This window comes from Limanda limanda, chromosome 7 (assembly GCF_963576545.1).
Source record: "Limanda limanda chromosome 7, fLimLim1.1, whole genome shotgun sequence".
In the NCBI taxonomy this organism is placed as follows: domain Eukaryota; kingdom Metazoa; phylum Chordata; class Actinopteri; order Pleuronectiformes; family Pleuronectidae; genus Limanda; species Limanda limanda.
The window spans coordinates 22,115,013-22,140,294 of NC_083642.1; the positions used below are offsets into that span (position 1 = coordinate 22,115,013).

At 43.4% G+C, this 25,282-nt stretch overlaps 2 protein-coding genes across 5 annotated transcripts; one reads left to right on the forward strand and one right to left on the reverse strand.

The window, feature by feature from the left end:
- The first annotated feature begins 537 nt into the window (after positions 1-537).
- On the forward strand, positions 538-13,324 carry nr1h5 (nuclear receptor subfamily 1, group H, member 5). Of its 3 annotated transcripts, none has more exons than XM_061075081.1 (11): positions 538-648; positions 4,892-5,033; positions 8,293-8,688; positions 8,776-8,916; positions 9,370-9,494; positions 10,705-10,803; positions 10,886-10,982; positions 11,711-11,827; positions 11,947-12,036; positions 12,235-12,348; positions 12,627-13,324. In XM_061075081.1, the coding sequence occupies exons 2-11, from the start codon at positions 4,937-4,939 to the stop codon at positions 12,827-12,829; spliced, it is 1,479 nt and encodes a 492-aa protein (XP_060931064.1). In that variant the 5' UTR covers positions 538-648; positions 4,892-4,936; the 3' UTR covers positions 12,830-13,324. The 3 variants fall into 3 exon arrangements, with proteins under 3 accessions (XP_060931064.1, XP_060931065.1, XP_060931063.1); XM_061075082.1 differs by having other exon boundaries at positions 4,898-5,033; XM_061075080.1 differs by lacking the exon at positions 538-648 and having other exon boundaries at positions 4,509-5,033.
- On the reverse strand, positions 13,013-24,949 carry brpf3b (bromodomain and PHD finger containing, 3b). Of its 2 annotated transcripts, none has more exons than XM_061075079.1 (13): positions 24,618-24,949; positions 21,943-23,516; positions 21,619-21,775; positions 21,301-21,432; positions 20,690-20,818; positions 19,991-20,303; positions 19,066-19,362; positions 17,786-18,385; positions 16,139-16,220; positions 15,963-16,051; positions 15,613-15,707; positions 14,872-15,026; positions 13,013-14,372 (listed from the first exon to the last, which is right to left on the reverse strand). In XM_061075079.1, the coding sequence occupies exons 2-13, from the start codon at positions 23,490-23,492 to the stop codon at positions 14,189-14,191; spliced, it is 3,783 nt and encodes a 1,260-aa protein (XP_060931062.1). In that variant the 5' UTR covers positions 23,493-23,516; positions 24,618-24,949; the 3' UTR covers positions 13,013-14,188. The 2 variants fall into 2 exon arrangements, with proteins under 2 accessions (XP_060931062.1, XP_060931061.1); XM_061075078.1 differs by having other exon boundaries at positions 17,786-18,388.
- Positions 24,950-25,282: the final 333 nt, after the last annotated feature.

Genomic DNA, 25,282 nt, shown 5'->3' on the forward strand with positions numbered 1-25,282 from the left:
TGTGTGGTTGTGAAACAGTGGCAGTGAGATTGTTAAAGAGGATTTGGGGAGTCGGGGGGGAAGAGCTTGTGATAGGGAGCACACATCCATCACCAGGGATGAACAAGAGCCTGTTTATAAACACTCTATACTGGGAATGTCTTAATGAGATGATTCCAGTTTCTTCTAGTGGGGGAGGCAAGGGGATCCTCAAAAGTTGATGGTTCAAATCCCTAGTGCAACTAAAGGGCCCCACACTGGGAATATTGATGGTAGATTTGTGTCATGTGCAGTTTTCCATCATTCACATATATGGTGACACACATTGCTGTTTTTTAAAATCTTTTCTCCAATTCATTCCCATAAAATGTCCATGAATGATCTCTTTTTTTCTCACTGAAACATTTTTGTCCTGCTCGAGAACACGTGAACATTTACAGGAAAAGGATAAGATCTTTGGTCTCAGTGCTGCACGCCCCACTAAACACACATGAGGAGCCACTGTCTCATTTGAAAGGTTCTGTTTACTTTGTGTGTGTGTGTCTGTGTGTGTGTATGTGTGTGTGTGTGTGAGAGAGAGAGAGAATGGAGGCTGGTCTGCAGTCAATGTTACAAAAAGTGAGAGTTGGACAGTGAGAAGACGTCCAGACGCTCTGCAGCTCGTCAGCGGTGAGTCCACAGCCTCTGCTCCTCACTTAACACAGCTGAAGGTGTTGCTAAGTGATGCTGACTCAGAGATCTTGATACAGATGAACTCTGAACCGATGTTCAAATGGGAGGAATTGATCAAACCAAGAGACGTTTTTAAACAAAAAAGGGATGTTTAATGTAACCTTTTGTCATTTTTCTGTCTCAGAATGTTGGTGTGGATCCTCAACACTTAACTCACATTGCAATTTAGCTGTTAGAACCTAAAGACAAACTGATAAAGGGCAAATTGTACTTTTATTTATTTGTACTTTTGTATTTGATATCGACATACAGAGAGAAAACAATCAGACAGACAACTGCAACAATAAAATCTGTCAAACAATAAAAAATGGAAAATAGTGATATCCACCTTATAATACTTATATACCACTTAAAGAGCTTATTTTAAATGCAATTCACACCAGCTAATTAAGGTTACAATAACTATTATGAATGAGACCTTTTACATCCTGCCTTGCAATCCAGTAATGTTTTTTCTCTGGAATTCATAAATTATAATTTATCACACATAACCTACATGTATATATCTATCTATATATATAGATAGATATAAAACAAACAGAGAAGAAAATGGCCAAACAATGTAATTTGAAATTCCAATTTCTCAATAACCCCGACAGAACAAATTCTTTAAGTGGACATAACTAACACTGGACATTCCTTCTCATGATAGCCAGATACCCGTGACTGCACTCATTCGCATATGCTCAGAAATGAACTGTGGACTTTACTCACAAAATCCCGAGGCCACTTTAATGTGAGCGTCAGTTTCCTGCGAGGATCAGTAAACAGTGCGGGCCATTATCGAGCTGCAGCTAGCAGCCAGCAGCTCCCTGATAACAGAGAGGAGCTGGCCACACGGAGATGGCGTCCTGAAGGGATTTATGATGTGCTGAATTTATCTCCAGGCTTTGTTCTGTGAGTGATTCAGGACTAATGAGTCCAAGAGCTTGAACATGCCACCAGTTTGGCTTTTTTGGGTCTGAAACACACAGGAGAAGTTGACTTAGTTGTGTGTTTAAGTTTGGTTTGTTGAGGTTTGTGTTGAGCGGAGCCGCCAGATGTGACTGTTTTGCCAGTGTTCACCTCAGCTTCTCTTTTCAAAGCACATATCATCAAGCGTCTTGGTGCAAAGAAAACTGATCCAGGGAACCAGAGTCCAGTTGAAGTAACCATGTTTTATGCAGTGGTGTATAAAGTACTTGAAAGCCATACTTGAGTAAAAGTACAGATATCTTACTTGAAAGTGACTTCTAGAGACAACAAAGAATCAACACAACAGAATAAACAAGTGCCTCTTGATTCTACCTAAGAACACTAATAGACCTGCCACTAATAGACCAAATTAACCTTTTGTGTCTATTAGCTGTATTTTGTAACTGCCTGGACGTTTACCTGCCTGTATATATGCCCGCCAGCTTGTCCATGCATCTACATGTAAGCCTGTTTATTTATCATTAGACTATCTTCACTGAATGGGCCTGCGTTTGTGTTTGCAGTTGTTTCCAGCAGGGTGACAATACACCTGTGGGGTATCTTGCCTGTAGGGACAACAAAGTGAAGACACAACCCTGCTTGAAGTTGTACACATTAGCCAGTTTGTACAATACATATATAAAGTCTCAACAGCTTCTAAGTTGTGTTGAGTCAGCACAAAGGGCGACTAAGGATTGGAATTGGCAATATATAGATATATAATATCTTTGCAAAAATTATATTGGCATTATAGTGAGTGGATAACTGGGCCTGATTACCCAGGGTTCCATTTGGCGAGGTCCATTAAAAAAAACTGAATTGTGTGCGTGAATATGCAGTAGTCGATGACACAGTGTTTGTTTTTGGTTGTGTTGGCTGAAAATGTTTTTGCGTTGGCTTATATAATTTGTTGTGTTGTTTGTTTTTCCATCTCAACGTCCACGTTTTGTTTACGTGGACGTGTAAGAATTAATAGACTCGGCTAACCAATGATAGTCTATTTGCCAACAGTTAAACCAACTACTTCCAATATTTTCTTTAAGAAAAGTTAACCACTTGCTGCTTCGAGTTATGTATTTATGTGCAGATGTCGACACGAAGCAGGAAAGGGAAAACGAATGTGAATCGAAAAAGGAATACCTTCAAAAAATCATGTAAAGTCACCTAATAAAAGCTCTCAAAAAGCCAATTAATTTGCCTGAATAATAATCCTTACAATTTCAAAAGGGCCTCACATCTGTCAGTGCCTGTCAGTGCCTGTCAGTGCTCGGGCCCTAATAATAAAGCCTGAACCGAGCTCCTGCAGGAGCGAGAGAGCGAGAGAGAGGTGCGCCGTGCGTAAAGGTGCACGTTGCGCCAACCTCCGCTGCTCAAGTAACGAGCCAGTTTTGAGAATGTAAGAAGTAGAAAGTACAGATATTTGTGCTCAAATGTAGCGAGTAAAAGTTAAAAGTCGTCAGGAAAATAAATACTCAAGTAAAGTACAGATTTGTGAAAAATCTACTTAAGTACAGTAACAAAGTATTTCTACTTTGTTACTTCCCACCACTGGTTTTATGTGAACGTGCTCAAAAACCTCCCCATCGTTCTTTTTTGACACTCATCCCCCCCGAAGCGAGCCCTCCAACAGTGTGACACCTCCAGAAGATCCATGGTGACATCTGCATGCTCTCAGATATTGTCCCCATCGCTTAGTGTCACTCTCAGTGCTGCTGCCTGCTCTCTGCTCTCCTTCCATTCCTCGGGGGGGTCAGAGAGAGTCGGGGGAGCGGCCGACGGCTCGTTTTGCCACATGTGTGTTGACGGGTTACGAGACCTAACTGAGAAACAACAGCAGACTTCAGTGGATTCCTGCCATTCTTCACAAAACAATCATATTATAGCAGCATTTGTCTGTGATGCAATCATGCTCTACGCAGATGATACTGTGCTGTTCATTCAACTTAAGGGTGTTGTATACATATGTGTGTGTGTGTGTGTTTTTCTTTTGCAAATTTGTCGTTTTAAGTTGAGATACCATCTTTGGTTTCTGCTTCTTCCTCTTCTATAATGATTTGTCATTGTGAACTGTGCCCACACTTGTACCATTTTACCTTTTGGACATTATCTAAAACACACATACACGCACACACACACACACACACACACGCACACACACACACACACACAGTGCAGCTAGCAACTAAATTCCTGTTTTATTTGTCATCACGATCGATTGCTATCACTCAGTTAAGGCTACAGCTTCAGTGACCGTGACTTTGCTATCCACGGGTCAGCACTGGTTCCCATAATGAGCCAGTGAAAGCGATGGCGTGCGGGTGGGAGGACGCAGTTAATCCTCAGCGAGCATGCTGCATGTCGGACGACCCCGCTCAGAGATGCACGGGTGTTGAGGTCAATCCTCGGAGCCTCGACTCCTCTCGCTCTTTGCTCGGCCTGGTTCACCGTCTGTGGGGGAGTCCGAGGTCCCCGGGCCGCTTAAATCTAATGTCCAATATTAACTGCAGCACAAACAGACCAGTGGTAAACAAAAGGCAGAGTAAACACACTCCCAAGGCTTGGTGGGCAAACGGACACACACACACACACTTATAGAAAATAGCTCATTAGGAGTCATACAGTTTGTTAAACTGGACTGAACATGCCAGAAAGAAAAAAAAACTTTAAAAGCAGCATGTAATGAATAAAATGCTCATAAAAATGATTTCAATTTACTTCATGATAAGATTTTTTTATGATACAACTCGTCAGATTAAATGGAGAAAATGTGTCTTTTGCCCACACACACACACACACACACACACACACACACACACACACACACACACACACACACACACACACACACACACACACTCCATCCATCCTCATTGTCTTCATGACCTGTGAAGTCCCTGCCAGGTCCAGCTGTTTGGACCACAGTCCCATCCCTGTCCTTCCTGGGTGTCCCTGCTTTCCCTTTTGCCCCCCCCTCCACCCCCTGGGGGGACGGTTGAGACCTCCTCCAGCGCATCGTCCACCACTAACCAAGAACCTCAGCTGCACTCTTTCCTCTCTGCTTTTTTAAAAATAGGCTGGGATATCAGACTGAGCTAAGAGACCTGCACGCATCTGGGGGATTAAGGAATGTCTCTGCACGTCCCAGATCCTTCATATCTGTGTGAATGTGTGTGAGTAATTGTCTGTGTGTGTGTGTGTGTCTGTGTGTGTCTGTGTGTGTGTTAAGAGATAGATCCAGTATTAGTAGCTGAAGAGAGGATCTTGTGTCCAGATGAGAGAGTGGACAGAGTTGGAGATGAGCTTTTCAGCGGGGGGGTTTCTCTCCAACTCGGATGGTTACTGCTCCAGCGAGCAGCTCCAGTACTACGGTGAGTGACACTTCTCTCTCTCTTTTTAATATTCCTCATCCTTCTGTTCTCACTTTTCTGCTGTGATGTCAGTTACAGACACATTAGTGACTGACATGAGAATGAATGATGCTCTGTCTTTACTGGAGTGTTGTGATAACAATGTTAACAGCAAGTTATATTTAAATTCAATGAAAGACAGGGTATTCAGGATGTAGCTCTTGCATAGATCAGTGGTGAGTGACTTCAAATGATTCTGTGTAACTTCATTGATTTCACTGGCATGATGATATTTCTTGTTTATGTTTACTACTATGATAAAGGGCTCGTTCACCCAAATTAAAATAACAGTTTTTTCTCACTTACTTCACTTAGCCTCGTTTGAATCTGTCCACGTTATTCCAGATATTCTAATGAAATCCTTATTCTAGTTTCTAACTCTATTCCAATACAACAAATTAACAGAAAATACAAAGCAGCAGCTCGGAGCTTGTTAACTTTTTTACATTTCTGTCATAGAGCTCTCAACTTCAACGCATCCCATCTAAAACATTAAAAAACAAACATCTCTTTCTAAATCCACAGCAGACACGATTAAACTGGTGACAGTTTTTACCTGGGTTACTTGGGCAATAGAACTGCGTATGCTATGGGTGTGTTAGATACATGAATCTGTAATAAATCTGGTAAACAGACCTCTTTAAACCGCTTGGAGTAAATATGATTGCCATAAGTTTTTCTTCCCACCTTTGAGAACTTCATGTCATGAAGAAAATAGTTCTTGAGCCGGCTCGCAACATTCATAGATGGGAGGATGCTGATGTACATCATCAACAAATCCCCCCCCTGTTGTCTCCCCTCTTGGCCTTTAGGAGTGGGGTGAGGCGTGGGGGGGCGGCTATGGGGGGTAGTTTGCGGGTGTTGTTTGGCTTCCTTGCGTGCGTGGGATGGAAGGGAGGCTGAGGAGTGTTTAGACAGCGTTCGAATGGTTTACAAACAGTAAGAACCACAGCTCTGTCACACGCCGAGGAAGCAAGGACCCCCCCCCCCCCCCCCGCCTCCTCCTCCTCCTTCCACGAAATAATCACTGTCACAGTCTGGTGAAGACGGGAAACATCTGGAGAGAAAACCAAAGAGAGGAGACAACAGAAAGGTTAATGAGTGACATTTAAACACGTTTCCAGGATTATTTTCTGGATGAGAGCAGAGGTGTCAATCCACATCAATTTGTCCATAATCACAATCCTCTAATGCTCTGCTCTCTGGAACCAAATGTATCTGTTTTTGATGAGTATTAACTGTAACAGTCATTAGTGACTGATTCATCGTGACAGTGGCGTGCACAGACACTTTAAAGGTCACTTCAGCATTGGTGTAAAGATTCTTTTTACCCGAAAGTCACAGCGGAGAACATTTCAACCATTTCTCCACCGTTTATATATATATATATATATATACCTTATATAAAAGGTAGCTGTTAAGGTGCGGAGCCTCACTTGACATCATCCACTGAAACCACTGCTGATGGTGAAATACAGGCAAATCTTGAAGGGGACGAGAGAGAGAGAGAGGATGCTTCATGGAGGGAAAACTATTATTTGGAGTTGATGTGACTTGACCTTGAGCCCTTGGATCTGTTGGCTTCTGCACTTTTGTACAGTAGCAGCATTAAGTAATCCATCAGTGGTCCTTAGGATCATCTCCACCCGGCTTTGTGACTTTCTAACAGAAAGCAGTTTTCTGAACAACGGGTGTAGAGGCTCAAGTACCTGGGACCTTATTAGATGGGAAGATTTGAGCTAAAACTGGTGTTGAGCTTCATCATGGGAAGAGTAGGATTCAGTGTTTTTTAATCCTGACTCAAAGTCATGTGTCCCCTGATAAATTATCAAATCACACAAGCAAGTTGAGCTTAAAAGTAAAGTTGGTAAGATTTTTCATTTGTTGAGAAATCCTCTTCACAACCTGATAGCCAACAATCCCAGAGAGACTTTCATGACAGATAGTCACAAGTTAGCGAGCGAGTCACCTGTTCATGTGTTCTGGAGGCGTGGCTTTGACAAGAGCGCCGATGGGAGGTGGTGGGATCGGTGGATTTTTTCAAAGTGAAGCTTTTCTAGGATTACCAACCCTAGCTTTAAAGGAATTCTTCAACCTTGTAAAATACAGTAACATCCTTTTTTCGCAGATAATAACAGATATAGTATTACTATCAGCCCTCATCTTCATGTTATAAACAGTTTTACCCTTTAAAAAGACAATGGGGGGGGGGGGGACTCTCCTTTCACACAACAGATCCCACATCAGTCCCAAAAATGCTGGTCCAGCTGTGCATTAGAAAGCTGCCAGTGGTCAAACATGTTTTCTCAACAGAGACAGGACTCAGATGTTTTAATGCTGTAACAACACTTAACGACCAGTACAGACCCAATGACGAGCCCAGGAAAAAATATTAAATTTTTTTTTTTAATGGCAGTGGGAGCTCTCAGCTGCATCCTGTTTCTGGACCAGTTCACAAGGTCTCACTCTGCTATTGGCTTTTTATTGTATCCCCCAAGAGTTATGAAAGGCACCAAAGTCACACGAGTCAAGTCACACCACATTCCCGTCATGCTCTTTAACATGAAATATGAATTCACATTTCTGCCAATGTCTCCCTCCATTGTTATATTTCTTCCTGTGGCTCAGATAATGACTGGATTCACTACTAGGGATACTTCCTATACCTCAACTTCTAAGATGACAGTTATGCACTTGTTCACAGTGGTGGAGGAAGTACTCGAACATTTGACTGAAGTTTATGTACAAATGAATAAACAGAAATGTACGAGAGTGAAAGTAAAAGTACCCCATTAAAAAAAAAAAAGTACTTGATTTTTGAATAAACTGTTAAAATGTAGAATACTTGTTGGGTGTAGCCTATATGCAATAGTCTACTAAATCATTCTGGCAGTGTTTCTTCTTCACCTCCAGCAGGTCCACTTTGCTCTCTTCAAGGGGGCGGGGTCTAATATTACCTAACACGATATGGTGTTATATCAATCTTAAAGGATGACTTTATTTCTTTAAACCAACAGCATAATAGTCTGTAATTTTTTACTTACCTACCAGTTTGTGTGTCTCAGCTCCAAGTGCAGTTGTTCCCACACATATCCTGCTTCATATTTTAAAACAAAAATTTCTTGAAACTGCAGTTTTTAGCAAACGTGACTCACACAGATGTTCATTTTATTTTCAGCGACAGATTAACTCAGAGTTGCTCTATCCATTTCCATCTCAGACATGCTGGCTGACCCTCTGGGCTACCCCCTGCAGGACCCTGAACTCCAGCTGCTCCCTTACAACCAACAACAGTACGCCTCTGCCAACCTGCCCTTCTCCCTCTACGGCTCGCCGCCCTCCTCCACCTCCTCGCCGTCCTCCTCTTCGTCCTCGCAGCTCTGCCACCCCCCGTACCACTACAGCTCCCACTGCCTGGAGGTCCCCTGTGACCCCAGCCCCGAGTCCTACTGTGGGGGTCTGCTTCAGGGGATCGGAGCAGTCGGGCTGCCTCTGGGGCGGAGGTCGCGGCCGGGGTCGTTGGGGAAGAGCAGAGGTCAGGACGAGCTGTGTGTGGTGTGTGGAGATAAAGCATCGGGGTATCACTACAACGCCCTCACCTGTGAGGGATGCAAAGGTATTCCTCACCTCACCGTCTTTGCCTTCAGAGTAATTTACTCTTTGTTTCATCCTTAACGGGTCCCTCTGTCCTTTTTTGTCGCAGGTTTCTTCAGGCGTAGTGTCACTAAAAAGGCTGTGTATCACTGTAAGAGTGGGGGGGCCTGTGAGATGGACATGTACATGAGGAGGAAGTGTCAAGACTGCCGGCTGAGGAAATGCCGTGCTGTGGGAATGCTGGCTGAGTGTAAGAATCAGATGCTTTTGTGGTTTTAACTCCTATGCTGTGAAACACACTCAACATCAGATCAGCAGAATCATTGTCAGTTTAAAAACTAGTTAAAAAAATATCTGTATATACTTTAGATTTTTTTTTCTTGTAATTTTTATATTATTTAAACACATTATTATTATTATTATTATTATCATTTTATTTTTCTGTTTTATTGTTGTTCTTTTACCGGGTTTGTTTAATCGCATTGCTGAGTATGATCTGGCTTTTCTATGATTTTCTATATTTGCTCTTAACACCTTGTAACTCTGGCTTTATAAGACACTATAGAAATACACTTTGTTATTATTATCACTTGTTGAGCTACATCAAATTAACGGTTTAACTTAACGTGATGGAAGCAAAAGATTGGCAAAGAATCTCCTGAAACAAAATGTATTTGAATGATTTGCATATCTCTCTCCCCAGGCCTTCTGACCGAGGTGCAGTGTCAGTCCAAGCGACTGAGGAAAGGAGGTAAAGGCCGAGGACAGGAGGAGGAGGAGCTGACAGACAGCAGGAGGGTCAGCTCCACCAGCAGACTACCTGGACAGGTGCAGCAGGAACCGCTGTCTGTGACTGTTTGCTTGTATGAGAGGATGTAGCCATGGTCCTGACATGGTGGTCCAGGAGGTGGCGCTGTTGGTCATTTGTTGACTGAGATATCTCAACAACTAGAGGCATAATTTAAAACACATTCCCATCAGCCTTAGCTTTTCTTTATGAATAAGTCTAGGTTAACTCATTTTAGCATTTTAAAAGCTTAAACTAAGATTTATAATGTAATCTTTGGCAGCTAAATAGCAGCATGCTAGCAATGTCACTGTTAGCATGATTACAGTAGCATTTAGCATTGTTAGTCATGAAGTCATTGAATATTGGTTTGAAGGACGTTGACGTGGCCTTTAAATCTAAACATTATTATGAAGGTGGTTAACTTTCAAAAATCTGTTAATAAATGCTTCTTTAAGCCGATCTAGCAAATTGAATATAAACAGTATTTGCCCACAAATCCCTAATACAGAATTAAATGAATGTACCATGGCTTTAACATTAAAGGCCCAGTGTGTACGATTTAGGTGAAAGGGATTTATTTGAAGAAATCTTATATTAAATAATCCTTTATTTAAATACTTTATATTTAGGTCAGGAGTGGGTCCTCTCTACGGAGGCCACCATGTTTTTTACAGCATCCCAAACTGGATATACTTAAAACTTTTTGAGTTTTTATCACAACTGAAGTTTACCACAGGTTCTTTCATGTTTGGAAGGGGAGGGGGGGGGGGGGGGTGAGGGGTATTCAGCTGCACCATGCAACTTCACCACTAGATGTCACTAAATGCCACACACTGACCCTTTAAAGGCAGAATCGCTGATAACCTTGGTTTGGTTGTTTGTTGAATGGTTGTTGCTGGTGATCATGTGGTTGATTAGCTCAATGGTTGAGGGCACATACGTGTGACTCAGGAGGTAGAGAGGGTCAAGATTCGATCCCCGGCTCCTCCAGTGTGCGTTAAAGCGATTTCTATATAAGTTATTGAGCTGTATAAGACTTCATTGGATGGTTGATATAAGTTAGCGATTGTCAGCCTGCATGACGATTCAACAAAACAAGAGTAACCTCTTCTCCCCGAGGCCGGTGTCACTGGACATGACAGCAATGATCTGCCATCTCAAATCTTCCAACCTCTCAGATTTACCATAGACAAGTGATATCAGATTAGAGACACTGGTTTAATCTCATGTTGTGTTAACTTCCATCAGACTCTGTCCACCAGTTTAACTCAAGAACAGAAGTACATAGTGGACCGGATGGTGGAGGCCCATCGCCTGTACAGAGCTCAGGGCAGCAGCCACAGCCGGGTAGGTCACAGTGTGGGAACTAAAGCTCCCAAATCAACAGCTTTCATGTTGTCCTCATGATTTCTTGTGTGTATGTGCTCAGTTGTTCGAGTGGCCTTATACAGAAGAAGTGGAGGGTCTGTCTCATGTCGTGTCACCACACCTGGACAGACTGCTGCAGTTCGCCAGGACAGTACCAGGTAGGACAGACAGAAATATCTGACCCTCGAATTCTATTATATTCTGTTTAATAGCCTAATAAGAGTGAGATTCTAATATTTAAAGAAGATAAAAGAGATGAAAGGACCTGAGAGCTTCATAAAAATAAAGAGCACTTGTGAAATATAGCCCTGGTGACTTAACCATTGACCTTTAAAAATGCTTTTTTTGTTTTTTTTAGGACGGTTATACCAACTTAAGCTATTTCAACATTTTAGAACTTTCATTTTCTTCCCAAATATTGAAAACAAAAGAGAGGACTGACCATACTCTTTATTTTTTATTGTAAATTGATCCCATGAAAAGACCAAACTAACAAAGTATGATTTTGTCCCATAAAACTGTCTTCCTACCTTATTGTTCTTGATTATGCAGATGTAGATTCATTTCAAACTCAAGTCAGAATTTCTTTAAAGCTCAGTAATTTACTAATGGAAACATCACAGTGCATGTATGGAGGACATAAAAATTACTTAATCCAAATAGAATTACATTACACATTAAAAAAAAGGGCTTTTTTATAATTTCAAACTGACAGATGGAAAATTGTTTTTCAATATAATTAAAATTAGACACTTAAACGATAAGGACACAGAAAGGCAGTATATTTGAATGCAGTGCCACCTGCTGTCATAACCATTGTGTGTAGCGTGTGATGCTAACATTATGTTCTATCAGAAACAGTAAAGCTATGTTGTTTTTGGTCCAGGTTTTGAGCTCCTGGATTTCTCCGACCAAAGCTCTCTGTTGTCTGTCTCCTCACTGGAGGTCATGTTTCTGCTCTCAGCTCAGCAGTTCTCCAACAACCCAACAAGCTCCAGTCCAGGTGAGTACACCAGCAGGAGACAAAATCAGAAAAAATATGACACATGGCATTTCAGAAAATCAACATTTATGACTTAATGTTGAGTCAGCGAGTACATTTTTCTTTCTTTTTATTATCAGCCCTGCAGGTTTTCAGTACATCAACACACAACTGGCTGAGAAATGTAGAATCGACAGAAAACCTCCAGAGCAGGACGCCGGTCGATTCAGGTAAGTTCAGAAATACACTCCCTTAGAAAAGAATTTGCAATTCCTGGATCCATGTTTTTAGACCCTAAACTTTAACAAGCCCCTCCTGCTCCACACCCCATCCCTCCACCTAGTTTTGTTCAAATCCGTTCAGTAATTTCTATGCTGTCAGACAAATGAAAATAAACATTGGCCATTCTCATTTGTTTGTGCGAACAGGAAGCGGCGAGGATCTCTTCGGCCCGGTGCTCACCTTCTTCCACAGCATGAGAACTCTGCGGGTGACTGAGGCCGAGTACAGCCTGCTCACTGCCACAGCTCTACTCTGCTCAGGTCAGGGCAGGAAACATGTGTTTGGTTTGAACTAATCCAATCAAGTCAGGACATGGAAGTTCTCTGTTTGAGTGTAAATAATCAGTATAAACCTATCTGCAGCTCTTCAGCAGGTCCAGATAGTCAAATACAAGCCTGAATGATTCACTCAGAATGTGCCTGTAGATCTTATCAGAGCTGGAAACAGACGACTGTAGCTGTTCGGCAAGTTTGATTTGTCAGATCAGTGTTAGGATATGAACGCTAAGAGTCAGCGCTCATGTGTCCCTGTCCTACAGACCGGGCGTCCCTGCACATCACCAGCTGTGTTGAGAAGATGCAGGAGCTGATCCTGGACCTGCTGAACAGGGTTTGTGGGGCCCAGGCCAGAGCCACGCGAGGGGGACCACAGAGGTTCGGCCGCCTGCTGGGCCGCCTGACGGAGCTCCGCACCCTCCGGCACAATTACCTCCTGCTGACCAGACAGCAGCCAGGACCCTGACGGAGACAGCTCTGGACTGAATGGATTTATGGACTGCTCTAGTTTTTTGACCAAAGAAATGTTTATAGGTCTTTTTACAACTGTTTTAAGCCGACATGTACATCTCACTTTGCTGAGTGTGGTTAGAACAAAACTAAAATGGCATTTTTACAGACATTTAACTAGTAAAACACAAAACTGCAGTTAAAGTATCACAAAATGTTTTTAATTCAGCATTTAGTTTCCAAAAGGAGGAAATACCGGTTCAGACAAAATATTTGGTGAGCAGGTAAAATATGCAGGTAGTACAAGCTTATAAAAGGTGTATTTGTCCATTTGACAAAATGGGGCTCTCATCAATAAATAGACATTTCTGGGGGGTGGTGAGTGAATGATGGCGATTGAGTCAAATCATCAACCAAACATGATTTAATCTGTTCAAATGTTTGCTGTATGTTTTACTTTTTAAAACCTCACTCCATTTGTTTTAAATAAAATTTAATTCTCAACTTTTAACCAATATAGCTTTATTTCTATAGTTCTGTCTTCCATAAATAAATTATTTCTCTCTGTATTAAAAAAGAGAATTCAAATATAAAGAACAGTTCATTTTGTTGTATGCTCTCAATATACACACACGCACGCACACGGACACACACAGACACGCACACATACACACAACAAAACCACATTACATCAAACAACCTAAGTACACTGCAGCAAGTCAGGAATTATTTTATCTCCACAAATATACACAGCCTCACTTTGCCCCTCGTGGGTTGATTGAAATACGCAATTTTAAAAACGGCAACGTTTAAATTAAAATTGAGTTTTGATAAAACACATACATATGTACACAAAGTGTGCCTTTATAATATACAAGTGTCTTTGTAAAAGTTTAAAATGTAAAAAGCTATTGTATAAAAGATGGCAGTGATCCATTCATTTGTCTTCTGTGGTTCATATAAATATGTCAAATCTCTTTTCTGACAATTTGATTCCTTGGCAGTAGCATTTAACAAAATAGAGGGAACTTCTTTTACATTTGATCCAGACACACACAGTCTCATCACACAGAGGTGGAGAGAGAGAAACCTCCACCCACTCAGATACCTAGGACCTGAAGGTGACTTCATCCATCATCATCATCATCTGGAGCTCCACATCCTCAACACAAGGCAAACACAACCACTCCGTGTCTGACACTAGTGGTTTGGTAATCTACTACAGTCGGGATTCTGTGCTGCCATGGCAACTTCTTCAGAGCACAGTGTGAATATAAATTCAACCCGCAGTGGGACTCGCCCCAGCCGCTGCTTTAAGACCGACGATGGGTGCATAGTGGCTGATGGTGGGGGGGGGGGGCCTCACTGTCGCCCTCTACAGGAAGTTGGAGGCCACGAAGCCTTGGCTGTGGCTGACTCTGCTCTGGTGGATCATAGCCCGGTCATACGCCACCTGGACAGACTTGCGGATGCTGGCCTTGCGGCCCTCCATGATACGCAGCTTGTCCCCTGTGTCGTCTACACCCAAGGGCGTCACCTTCTCACGGGGGAGCCACTGCCTGCAAAACCACACACACATGCAGACTGGGTTTAGGAAGACTTTTGCAACATTGTTTTCAGAGATGCTGAGTAATAATAACTGATAGGCTGGGTATTGGATGTGTGGGGGACAATACCCTTGCTGTAGGGAACTTTATAGTCCTGAGCGCAAAAGTGGTATCTACCAAGTTAATGCTGAATCCAGTCTGCCGAAGACAGTAAAATCTTTACAGATGTTTTAACGCTAGTGCTGCTGATGGTCACTAAGAGAGTCGCCCTTTCTTTTTTTGTTTTAATCCTGAAATTTGATTTCAGGATTTAAAATAAACTACGGATCCAGTGATTTACTTTGGTAACATTAACTATAGGATGGATGTTCACCTGCAAACCCAAACTCTATCTGCACATGCAGCTCTCTCACATAGGGGATGAGGTTAGATGGGTTTAATTTAACTCATCGCCTGCTGGTTTTAATTCAGGCAGCTGAAGTGTCGTGAAAACACACTGTGTGAAACTCACCATGTTCGCTTGTTGTCAAAGAAAAGCACCAGGTAGAGCCTCTCGTTGGCCTCCTCCTGTCTCTGCTCCCCCAGCTGTAGGACGTCTTTGGGTGGGATGGGGATGGGGACCCCATTGTGCAGCAGGCCCTCCTCAGGCATCTCTGGGTCAATGATCTGGTACAAACACAGTCAGTCAAAGAGGGACTTAAAGGACCCATTGTATGCCCATTTTTCCACAGTTGATATGGTTCCTTGGGGTCTTAATGAAATGACTGTAACATATTTTGGTCAAAATACCACAAGGATAATTTAAAACAGCACCCTTTGGCTCGCGAGCTAACGCTAGCTCCGGTGGTGATGATGGCGATGGTGGTCCAAGTCCATGTAGTGAGACTCCCTACATGGGCATGGTTGGAAAATGACGTACACAACGGTCGTAATCCCATTCGACGCACTTTAGCGTATTGTTTCTGACATAGAGGAACCACAACAAATCAAGGGAGTTGTTTTTTCCCAGAGTTTTTGAGACGGTAGACATGCCAGATACCCAAATTAACGTGTAGAAGCACTACAAAAGTGGAATTTTCATAATATGGGCCCTTTAAGGTTTGCTCTTAGCTTTGTACTCTCATACAGTTGTAATATAATCTCAGGAAATCTTATCATTAGTAGTTCTTAAAAAATGGTTTTGTGAAAGCTGCCTATTTCAAAGCTCCACCACCTGTTGACAGCCCAAGTGTTAGATGAAATAGGGGGTTACCAGAGCAGGATAGGAGGGGTATCCACGACACTTTGCCCAAACCAGATCTAGAGGCTCCAGCTCTGCTGCTTCCTCGGTTTTTAGGCTGACGTTCCCTGCAAGACATCAGTAGAATCTTAAAACCATCGGTTTGCGTCCTCAACTTCCAGGAAAAATTGATCGGCTGAATGCAGAGAGCTTCTTTATCTGCACGGACAGGTAATGACTCACATGCTGACTGGTTTAATGCTCAGAAAGAGGGAGCATTCATGTGACCAACAAATATACAAATATAATGTTCCTATAGATAATCAGATTGCTGTTTATGCTGAAGGGAAAAAAAACATTATATTACATTTTCTGAGACATACCGGTGTAATCAGAGTCTCCATTGAGTATCTCCCAGTAGGGAACTTTGGAAAGAGCTGGTTTCCCGAGGCTTCGTTTGGGCGGCGAGCTGCTGTAAGACAGCACGTGGTTTGGTCAGTGTATTGTGCATCATGACTAAAGGCAGACAAGCGACGACCACTGAGACACCAAGTCTTACATTTCTTTTTGGAGGACAGGGCAGGGGCTGTACTCAGAGTCAGAGCCGGCGTCTTTGTGCTTGTTGAAGCCGTTGGTGAGTCCTGAAATCAAATGACATAAATCTCAGAACAGTTCCTGCTGGAATGACAAGACCCAGAGCAAGACTAGAGAGAAAATATGTAAAAGAGCTAAGAAAGGGATTTTCTACATTTAGTCTTAGCTCAGTCACAACGAAAAAACAGCAAATCAAGGCAGTGCTAGGACCATATTCTGTGCAAAGGAGTACAGCACCCATTCATCTTAGATAATAAGAGTAGAGGGTAGCTGAGGCATTGTTTGATTTAGAGATTGAAATAGGAAGAAACAAGCTCATAAGCCATTTCCTCATTTAACCAAAAAGAATATATGAAAGCTAAAATAAAATAGTTTGAAATGTTTAGAATATGGAATCAGTGTTATCTTACTAACCTGATAAAGCAGAAAATTCAATCAAACTGCACCAAATTTCACACACTCATAGATCTCAGTTGCAAACATTTACCAATGGTGGGGGAAAAAAATCGATTCTGTTCAGTATCGCGATATTTTGCGCGTGCGATTATATCGATACTGTAGCACAAAGTATTGCAATTTTATATATTTTTTAAAAATACTTTATTTACAATTTTTGCAATATTTAATTATATATGTAACAGCCCCTGGCTGGCAAAGCATGACGAGGAGAGTTTCAGAGTTTAAAAGATGTGTGTAGTGTGTCTGCTGAAAGGATGTTCTCCACTGCAGGAGATATAGTAACGGCCCAGAGGAGCACTTTAACATCTGACCATGTTGACCAACTCCTTTTTCTGAACAAAAATGCCAATATTCCCAAATTTATTTAACATTTTGGGTCATGACCTTGCAGCCAACTGGACTGGACTCTAGTAGTACACATTTTTGTTAATTTTTCTCAATTTGATTGAAGCTCTAAGTTACTCTTATTTATATGATTATTCTCAGGTTTATGTTACTCTATTATGTCTGCTTTATGTTACTGTATTGTATTTAAATAATTGTAAGTTATGTGCTGGGAGCTCAGCGCTCATGTGAGAGGTCTCCTATTCAGAAAAGAATTACAAAGGTCCTGTGTCCTGAATGTTCAAGGACAAAGTTTTTGAACTACCCTTTCTTAGTTTTTGCACTTCAGTTAATGTGTAGAAGACAATGTTGTTCACAGAATTAAATGTGACATTTAAAAGTTGAGCACTCTTATTTTCCTAATTTTTTGTAATGCCTTTGAATAATATGGGGGACATGAATCGCAATATATCGCAGAATCGAATCGCAATACTTGCTATATCGCAATATGTTAAGAATCAAGATACTATTGAATCGTCACATTTTTGCCAATTCCCACCCCTAAGATCCATGAATTATTTTCTAGGTTAAATCAGTGATAGAAAAACCAACCTATTTCCCAATGTTAATGGTTTCTTCCTTGGCTCATACCCCACCATTCCACCAAGTAACAATACATTTAGATCTGTAGTTTTGACTGATCTTTTGTTTTTAAAGAATGGGATGACGAAATCACAACATCTGTAACTCCACTCCAACCTTTATATTCCTTCAAATCATTTCGTATGACATTTAGTATATATGTTAGTATACATGTGAAATGACTCACCACTTTCCAGTGTATGATTTGGTGTTCTCTCTAGCTCACTATCTGTGCACACGTCTTGCCTAGGGGTCCACGGTTCATTCAGGCTGGGGGGTCCTGGGCTCTTCTGTGGTGTTTTGGAAGGAGTAGAGAGAGGAGTGGAGCATGGGGTGCTGGCTGCAGAGGGGGGTGTTGTGGGGCTGTTGATGGCCTTGTCGTCCTGCAGCCCCTTTCCATTCAGCAGGGAATTTTCTCTGTCTCTGAAAAGCTTTGCTCCATTTTTTGCCTTCTTGAACAACACAGAGGTTCGTCGTCCCACTCCCCCGGTGGTGGGCCGCGGGGGGGCGCCGGGCTCTGGCAGACCATTGGTCACCACCGGCCGTTCACTGTGCAAAACAGGTGGTGACAGAGCTTGCCGTTCCTGTGTTTTAGTGCAATTAATGTTCCCTGTGGCGCTGTCTGAGAGGTCACTGTCCATCTTTAAGCGCTTGCAGGGCCAGCTGGGCGACAGCGGCTCCCCTGTGATTGGCCGCAGGGTGGGAGGCTCCAGTTGTGCGTCCCCCCGTCGTGGAGGAGGGGCCGGCCCTGTAGGTTCCAGTGTTGGTGGCGAAGTGGATTTGAGGTCTTCTGGAAGATGAGAGGGGAAAAATGAAAATCGGTTTGATTTACCATTGATTTGAAATGAATGCCCACTGAGTATGTAGTGTGATGTGGTGGTGTAGTAGTCACACTGGAAAATGATTGACATTTCATTCTTACAGTCTAACCACAGTCCAAACGGAGTTGAACCATTCTGCAGACATGGACGACCTTGTCAAGACGAGTGAATAAATAACTTTGCTCTCACAACTGTGAACCAGCAACATGGTAACATGGCAGCATTCTATGACTGAACTGACACAGATCCCAGGTGTTCTGTTGCCCCCACTACAGTGGCAGGAATCGGTTTGACTGGACTGCCCTGCAGTGAGTGGGATGGTATGGCATGACAGTACGTGGCCAATGGAGAGTGGTGAGTCCATGAGTGATGTACTGAAGAGGTGCAGACATAGAGTGCACTGGGAGAGAGGAGTTGTGAGGCAGCCATGGCTAGAGAGACTCTGTGGGCCCCTACTTACTAGACTGGAGACAGTGGGGTGGTTGGGGTTGGTGCGTGGGGGGGACCCTGGCTCAATAACCTGAGGACAATGTTTCATTAGCTCATGTTCACAACTGGTCTCATCGTTAAAAAAGTGGTTTTTAAATAAAGGTACATGCATTGGCATTTTCATAGTCTAGGAGCGTCAGTGCTTTTCATCGCCCACCTTTGTCCGAAGACGAAATGCCGTTATCTGCCTTGGTCTCTTTGTCATCGTCTTCCTCCTCCTCGTCATCCTCGTCGTCCTCTTCTTCTTTCAGATATCCGTTGTGAAGCCTGTGGCGGGGGTGCTGGCCCTGCCTGTAGCGGATGTTGTTGATCTCGCGGCGAAGAAGGCGCATGCGACGAGTTCGGGCGCCGCTGCATCGCATGGAGGTGACGAAGTCCAGCTTCTCCAGCAGCTCCTTCAGCTGCTCCTCCACTGACATGTGGAGCCGGTTGTCCGGATCCAGCACACTGTCAACTGGACACAACAGAAAGGAGTTAGCCAAACACAACGTTAATATGCATGTTTCACATAGTAGGACAAATTAGAATTTTTTAAACTGAAGCTTTTGTTATCTGACATGCAATGTACTTGCAAATGAGATCCATAAGGATTGCACAGCCATCTTCACTTTCAACAGTCTACTGTAGCTTCCTTCAACAAAGCCCACACATACATCACAAGGGGGATTGAGCAGCAACCCATCTTCAAATTAAAAGGTAAATGGACTTTATTTATTTGGCACGTTTTCAGTGTTTTTTGATTAGTCAAAGCCCTTTACTGTACAATTCGCATTCACCCATACATTCATTCAGTGTTCCTATAGACAGCCCTTCTTTCTATCACACTGTCAATACAGTCATCAGGAGCAATTTGGGATTCAGTATCTTGCCCAAGGACCCTTTATGTGGACCGGAGGGGACCGAGATCGAACCACCAACTACACCACCTCAGCTGCCAAATAAATACGAGTCAAACTAAAACAAAATTGTCAAAATTCAAACACATTCTTAAAAAGTCACCCCTAAAAAGGATAAGCAGTATAGAGGGAGAGAAGGTTGAAGGAACAAATATTTTCCTTTAGAGCCCCAGCACTGTGTCTTACCATCGTCCCAGGTGCAGCTGTAAAAGTCTCTTTTCTGTGGCGACTGTGGGAGGTGCATGCCTGTGTCCAGGTCCAGGCCGGTGTTGGTGGCTTGTCGTTGTGCATGGCGCAGTATAGCCCCTCCTAAATCTCGAAGACGCAGCGCTGCCCGGTGGAAGACTGTCTCCTTGGAATTGTAGAGGAGGCAGTTGGACACCATAAGGTTGAAGTCAGCCTCCAGGTCAGCCACTGAGCGGTAGACGTGACCGTCCAGCTTCAAGCGCATAGCGGAAAAGTCTATGGGCTGGCTGATGAACTCCAGATAATCCGGGACCTGTGGACAAGACAAAGCTCCAAATGTTAACAACAAGAATAGAAATAATAAATGCAAATTTGTGATATTGTAATTTGGTCTGTAACATAACAATTTCTTGTAAATAATATTATAAACATGTTGCAGGGCTGTGCAGACAGGGAACATGTGAAATCCAGATTACAGTGAAAATTAGTTTGTTCTGTGTGTGAGTCATCGGCTTCACTGAAACAAAATTTTAATACTTGAAACTGCTGGTAAGAACATAATCCTGAAGAGTGCTTACACTATCTGGAACAATCCGGTGTTTTTCAATTTAATAACAATGTGCATATCATTGAAATAAATATTTGAATAAATCTGCAGGTTCTTCCAATCATCTCTATATGAACAGTCACATGTCTCACCTCCTTGATGTCTACTGGCTCTGAAAAGATCTGTGCTGTGTCCTTCTCCTGCAGTTGGTCCATAGTGGAGCGGAGCAGCATCAACATTGGGGTCAGCTGCATCTCCAAAGCCTCCTGGTGAACTTTGACCTGTGATTGTTACATGATACACGTGTGATGTCAACACAAGTGAATCCATTAAGATTTCAGACTAGTTAGAAGGTTCAAATGAGGTGAAAGAACACTAAGTTCTATTTTATGAGGGGCTGTGTGATTTTTACTAACTAATAATATGCAGAGAACCTGAGAACACACTAATATCGTAATCAGTCTACAAAGATGTCCATGGATAACCAGAATATCATTTTTCAGTCCTCATCTGGTCAGATATCAACATCCACAGACCACTGGTTGTCCTGTAGATCATAGGGACAACTGTCAATCCTGATGGATTTACAAAGCTATTAGTGTGTTTTCATCCTGGTTAAGCCTCCAAGATCTTGAAGTAGAAGAAGAGCTAAGGAAAGTGAGAGCCTTTGTGCATTCAGAGACGTAAAATGGATTAGCCTGAATAGGACACCCAGTTAGGTTAAAATTCCTGTGAGCATTTGACACTCGTATTTGTTTGTTACCTGTTCTCGTTTGAGTTTCTCCCTCTTGCGGATGAGCTCCACCAGCAGCCGGGCCTTTTCAAGGTCATGCCGAAGCTTCTGCCAATATCTCAGTGCTTCTCTTGCTGCAGAAACCTTCTCATTCACTGGAGGCTACAAAGTACAACATATTTCTTTAGAAATCCACTATACGTACACGGTACCAGATGTGTAGCGAAAGCAAATCAATGATTTTTAGTAATAGCTTGGTGAGACAATTACCACGCACATACACAGAACAATAGCACAAAAAAGCAACACACAGCACACCATCACCACCATTCCTTTTCCTTCCCTGACCTGTTCAATAGTCCTCTGGGTTGGGATGTTAGAGTGCAAACGTCGGACCAGCGGCACATCGTTTCTCGCCTGACGCTTCAGTAACCAGTAGCTGTGCAGCCTTTGCATGAACTGGCTTTTCCTCTGGAAGATGATGCCTTTGCAAATGATGTTCAACCTGTAAAAGTGATGGATAAAGGTTTATTGATCTGTGAATATTACTGACGTGATAAAAACAATAAATGTGTAAATTGTTTTTCAAAAAAGAAAAAAAAGGTGGCAGTTGAATTTTCATGAGCAACAGAATCACAACCTTTTAGCTTCTTCAAAATAAGAGCATCTAACCTGCTTGTGGGTATCTGATGCACTGTAACTTGTGGTGAAGCAGGTTGTTGAGCTGTTGAGTCTGGGCTCTTCTTCCCTTTCTTTTTGTCCGATTTCACATCATCATCAGCCTTTCGGCCCTTTTTTGGTGTTGCTGGACCCGCTGTGTAGGCACTCCGTCCTCTACTCGCCCTCCCTCTGCTGCCCACCACTCTGCCTTCACCCTCCTCATCTGATGCAGTTTCTTGACCTGGAGGTGAATGCGCCTCACAGAATGCCGTCTTCTTAACGGAGAACATGGTCCCGTTGACATTCGTCTCTCGCACAGGATCTATCTTCATAAACAGGCCGGCGCGCTGAGCACATGTGACGTGAAATGCCGTGTAGCAGTTGGCCTTGTGGCACTGAATAGATGCACCACGGCCCTTCTGCTTGCACAGGTAGCAGGTCAATTTCCAGCGTGCTGGGGGAATGTTACTGACCCCTTCCACTGGCTCCAGAAACACTGTGTTGGCAAAACAGACTTCAGGGATCCAGATGGCACAGACCACATGCGCCCAGCGGCCATCACTCGTTTGCTTGAAGGCTCCACCGCGGTTCGGACAAAGAATACAGTCAACAGGTCTCTGAGGGGACTGGAGGCAGCAGCGGCACAGCCACTGGCCCTCTGGGATATAGGGAACTCCATAACACTCCTGGTGCACAGCCAGGTTGCAGGAGTCACAGAAGAGGATGACGTTGCTGTTGAGGCACTCGTCATCTAGGCATACGCAGCAGAAGGCATCATCGTCAACAGTACTCTGAGAGGGGGCCCGGCTGCGGGCGTCCCGGTAAGCTTCCTCCTCCATCCGGTCCACCAGCAGCTCAAAGGTGTCTTGTGAGACAGCCGAGTAACTCTCTGAGGTCCGACCAGCATTGACCATCTCCAGCCAGGCAGTGTCCTCCTCGTCCATATCATATTCTGCCTCAGCCTCCTGCTCCTCAGCTGAGCGCTCCATGTAACGGTAATATGCCGCGGGCAGAGGAGCTGCCTCGACGGGTGTGAAGGTTTCTAGCACACGAAACGTAGGCTCGGGGAGCGTTGTGTGGTGATGGTTTGTTGTGTGTTGCTTTTCAGTTGTCTGCGGATGGGAATTAGAGCAGTGGTTCTTAGAAGGAGGTGGTGATTTGATAGAGGGGCCTTTGGAGTCTTTTCTGCGACCTCGGGGTGTTATTGCTTTGCGGACTGTTTGGGCACTGCTGGCGGGGGGGGATGACTGCTCACTGTTCTCCTTGTTGCTGTTACACTCACTAATGTCCTGAGCCATCATCTCATCTTCAGTGATGACCTCCAGGGGGTCATGAATAGAAATCCGGTGAAGCCTGCCATCCAGTTCCACCTCCACCACCTTCTGGGACTGGGCGTAGGTCAGAGTTTCTCGGCTTGGAGACGCTTTGAGGCTGTAAGGGGACGGAGATCGCTGTCGGGCGGCGCCACGGCCCCGGCCACGCCCACCAACTGTTCCATTGGACTTCTTGACATCTCCATCCCCTGCTGCCGCCACCTGGGCTTTTCGACGTGGCTTCCTCATTGGCCACTGATTACAATTTCCCTTCTGTTGGTTAAATAGAAAAAACGACTGTAAATATTAGGCACCACAAGATGTATACCACACAATATTAATCATTTGATGATGCAACAAGAGAATATGGAAATATTATTATGCCATTATTTCCACTTATAAACTTTCTAAAATAGCATTGAATGAACCTTAAGCAGACAGCAATATCTAACCAGACCTCTGATGTGACAGTTGAAGCTGAACATACATGGATTGGTATTCTTTTGAACTAAAGCAAGACTAAAGGAAATCATCAAACACGAATCCCTATCTGTATTTAATCTCTGCGGTTTCGACATATCAACTTTTCATGTGATCATTATATTACATTTTACTGCCATTACTGTAACAACCAAAGCCAAAATGACAAATATGCTAAGTCTAAGTAAAATGCCTTGCATTGTAGTGTACTGTCCAGTGTTCTTAGGCAGGGCAGTCACATGCAGCGTAAACATTCCTTTACACAACTCTCAATGTCATAACTATACATATCATTATTACGTATGATGCCAGTGAGTCAGCTGCCAAGCTCTTCACTGTCACACGAGTAAATGAGAAAAACTGTGTGTACTTTATTTCAGATCCGTTATGAAGACTTTGATTATTCTCGACTTTATCTCATTTAACTGTTGACAACTTCTCTCGGGGCTAACCACAACACAGCGGGCACATCCAATCCGCTCTCAGGGAACTTTGAGTGATCCACAGCCGAGCCAATCAGCATCGAGAACACCACGGGCTCAGCAGATCAGTGCCCTTATTTCGAGAGTAAAATGTCAGCCATATTTACAGTTTCAAAACGCCGTGAAAGGCTCTTCTGCACTTTTAATCACAGTGTTAATGTGTCACGTTGAAGTATCCTGTCAACACGGTGTGAGAAAGGCGCAGTGTTTGGACACTTATCCGGGAATCTGACATCAAAGTGAAGATAGCAGCTAGCTAGCCTGCTAACTTTAACACACTGACAGTACTGACGACTGCTAATTTTACAACATTGACAAGACGAAGCAGAGACTTGTATCAGTGCTGGTTAACAAGGAGAACCTGGTTTAAACCCACTTCACGAGAAAAGGTGTCCAGCAGGAGCCATCTTACCTATTATTGCGACGGACCGAGCCCCGGAGCTCGTCAGCCGGCGGGGTGAAGCCGCCTCTACAGTAATGGTTGCCCCAGCCAGCCGCTTCACTGGCTGCTCTCTGGAAGCTAACAGCTAGCAGCGTTAGCCTGCTACACTTCGCTGGTACAGCCGGTGTATTTCGTCATTTTATAACTCCTCCGTTTCTCCACAACGCTGCGTTTCGGAGGCAAGCGGTCAACCGCGAAAATGTGCCGAGAACACGAGCGGCATTTCTGCATCAATAGCCCGAGAAACAACTTACTGTCGAGCCAATTTTACGAGAGGCAGAATTACTTGCCTCCCTCGGCTAGCTGGCTAGCTGGTTCGCTGTTTGGAGTGAGTTCTACATGGATGTTAGCCGAAGAGAAAACATGCGACTTCCGAAAACTGCTTTCACAATAAAAGCCCCACTGTGGTATAAATGTGTTTCAAAGCGATTACGTTTAACGTGAGGCCGATTGTAATCACATCTAGCAAGTTACAATTGTCTGCAGTTTTTTATTACACTTCAGTCCCTGCCTTGCTGTAGTTTTCAATTCATATGATTCAATGTGTCAATTAATATTTGTCACATTTAATGTTATGTTTGATCATCTTACATCCAATACACCCCCCTCATACAGTGTGTGTAATGGTCAGCCTT

Excerpts from the sequence above, each read along its gene's own strand:
- nr1h5 (XM_061075081.1), top strand. The coding sequence starts at position 4,937 with ATGAGAGAGTGGACAGAGTTGGAGATGAGCTTTTCAGCGGGGGGGTTT. Across the intron at positions 8,917-9,369 it reads TGTGGGAATGCTGGCTGAGT|GCCTTCTGACCGAGGTGCAG; the intron begins GTAAGAATCAGA and ends CTCTCTCCCCAG. Across the intron at positions 10,804-10,885 it reads AGGGCAGCAGCCACAGCCGG|TTGTTCGAGTGGCCTTATAC; the intron begins GTAGGTCACAGT and ends GTATGTGCTCAG.
- brpf3b (XM_061075078.1), bottom strand. The coding sequence starts at position 23,492 with ATGAGGAAGCCACGTCGAAAAGCCCAGGTGGCGGCAGCAGGGGATGGA. Across the intron at positions 16,221-17,785 it reads AAATCATACACTGGAAAGTG|GACTCACCAACGGCTTCAAC; the intron begins GTGAGTCATTTC and ends ATTTGATTTCAG. Across the intron at positions 14,373-14,871 it reads TTTGACAACAAGCGAACATG|GCAGTGGCTCCCCCGTGAGA; the intron begins GTGAGTTTCACA and ends GTGGTTTTGCAG.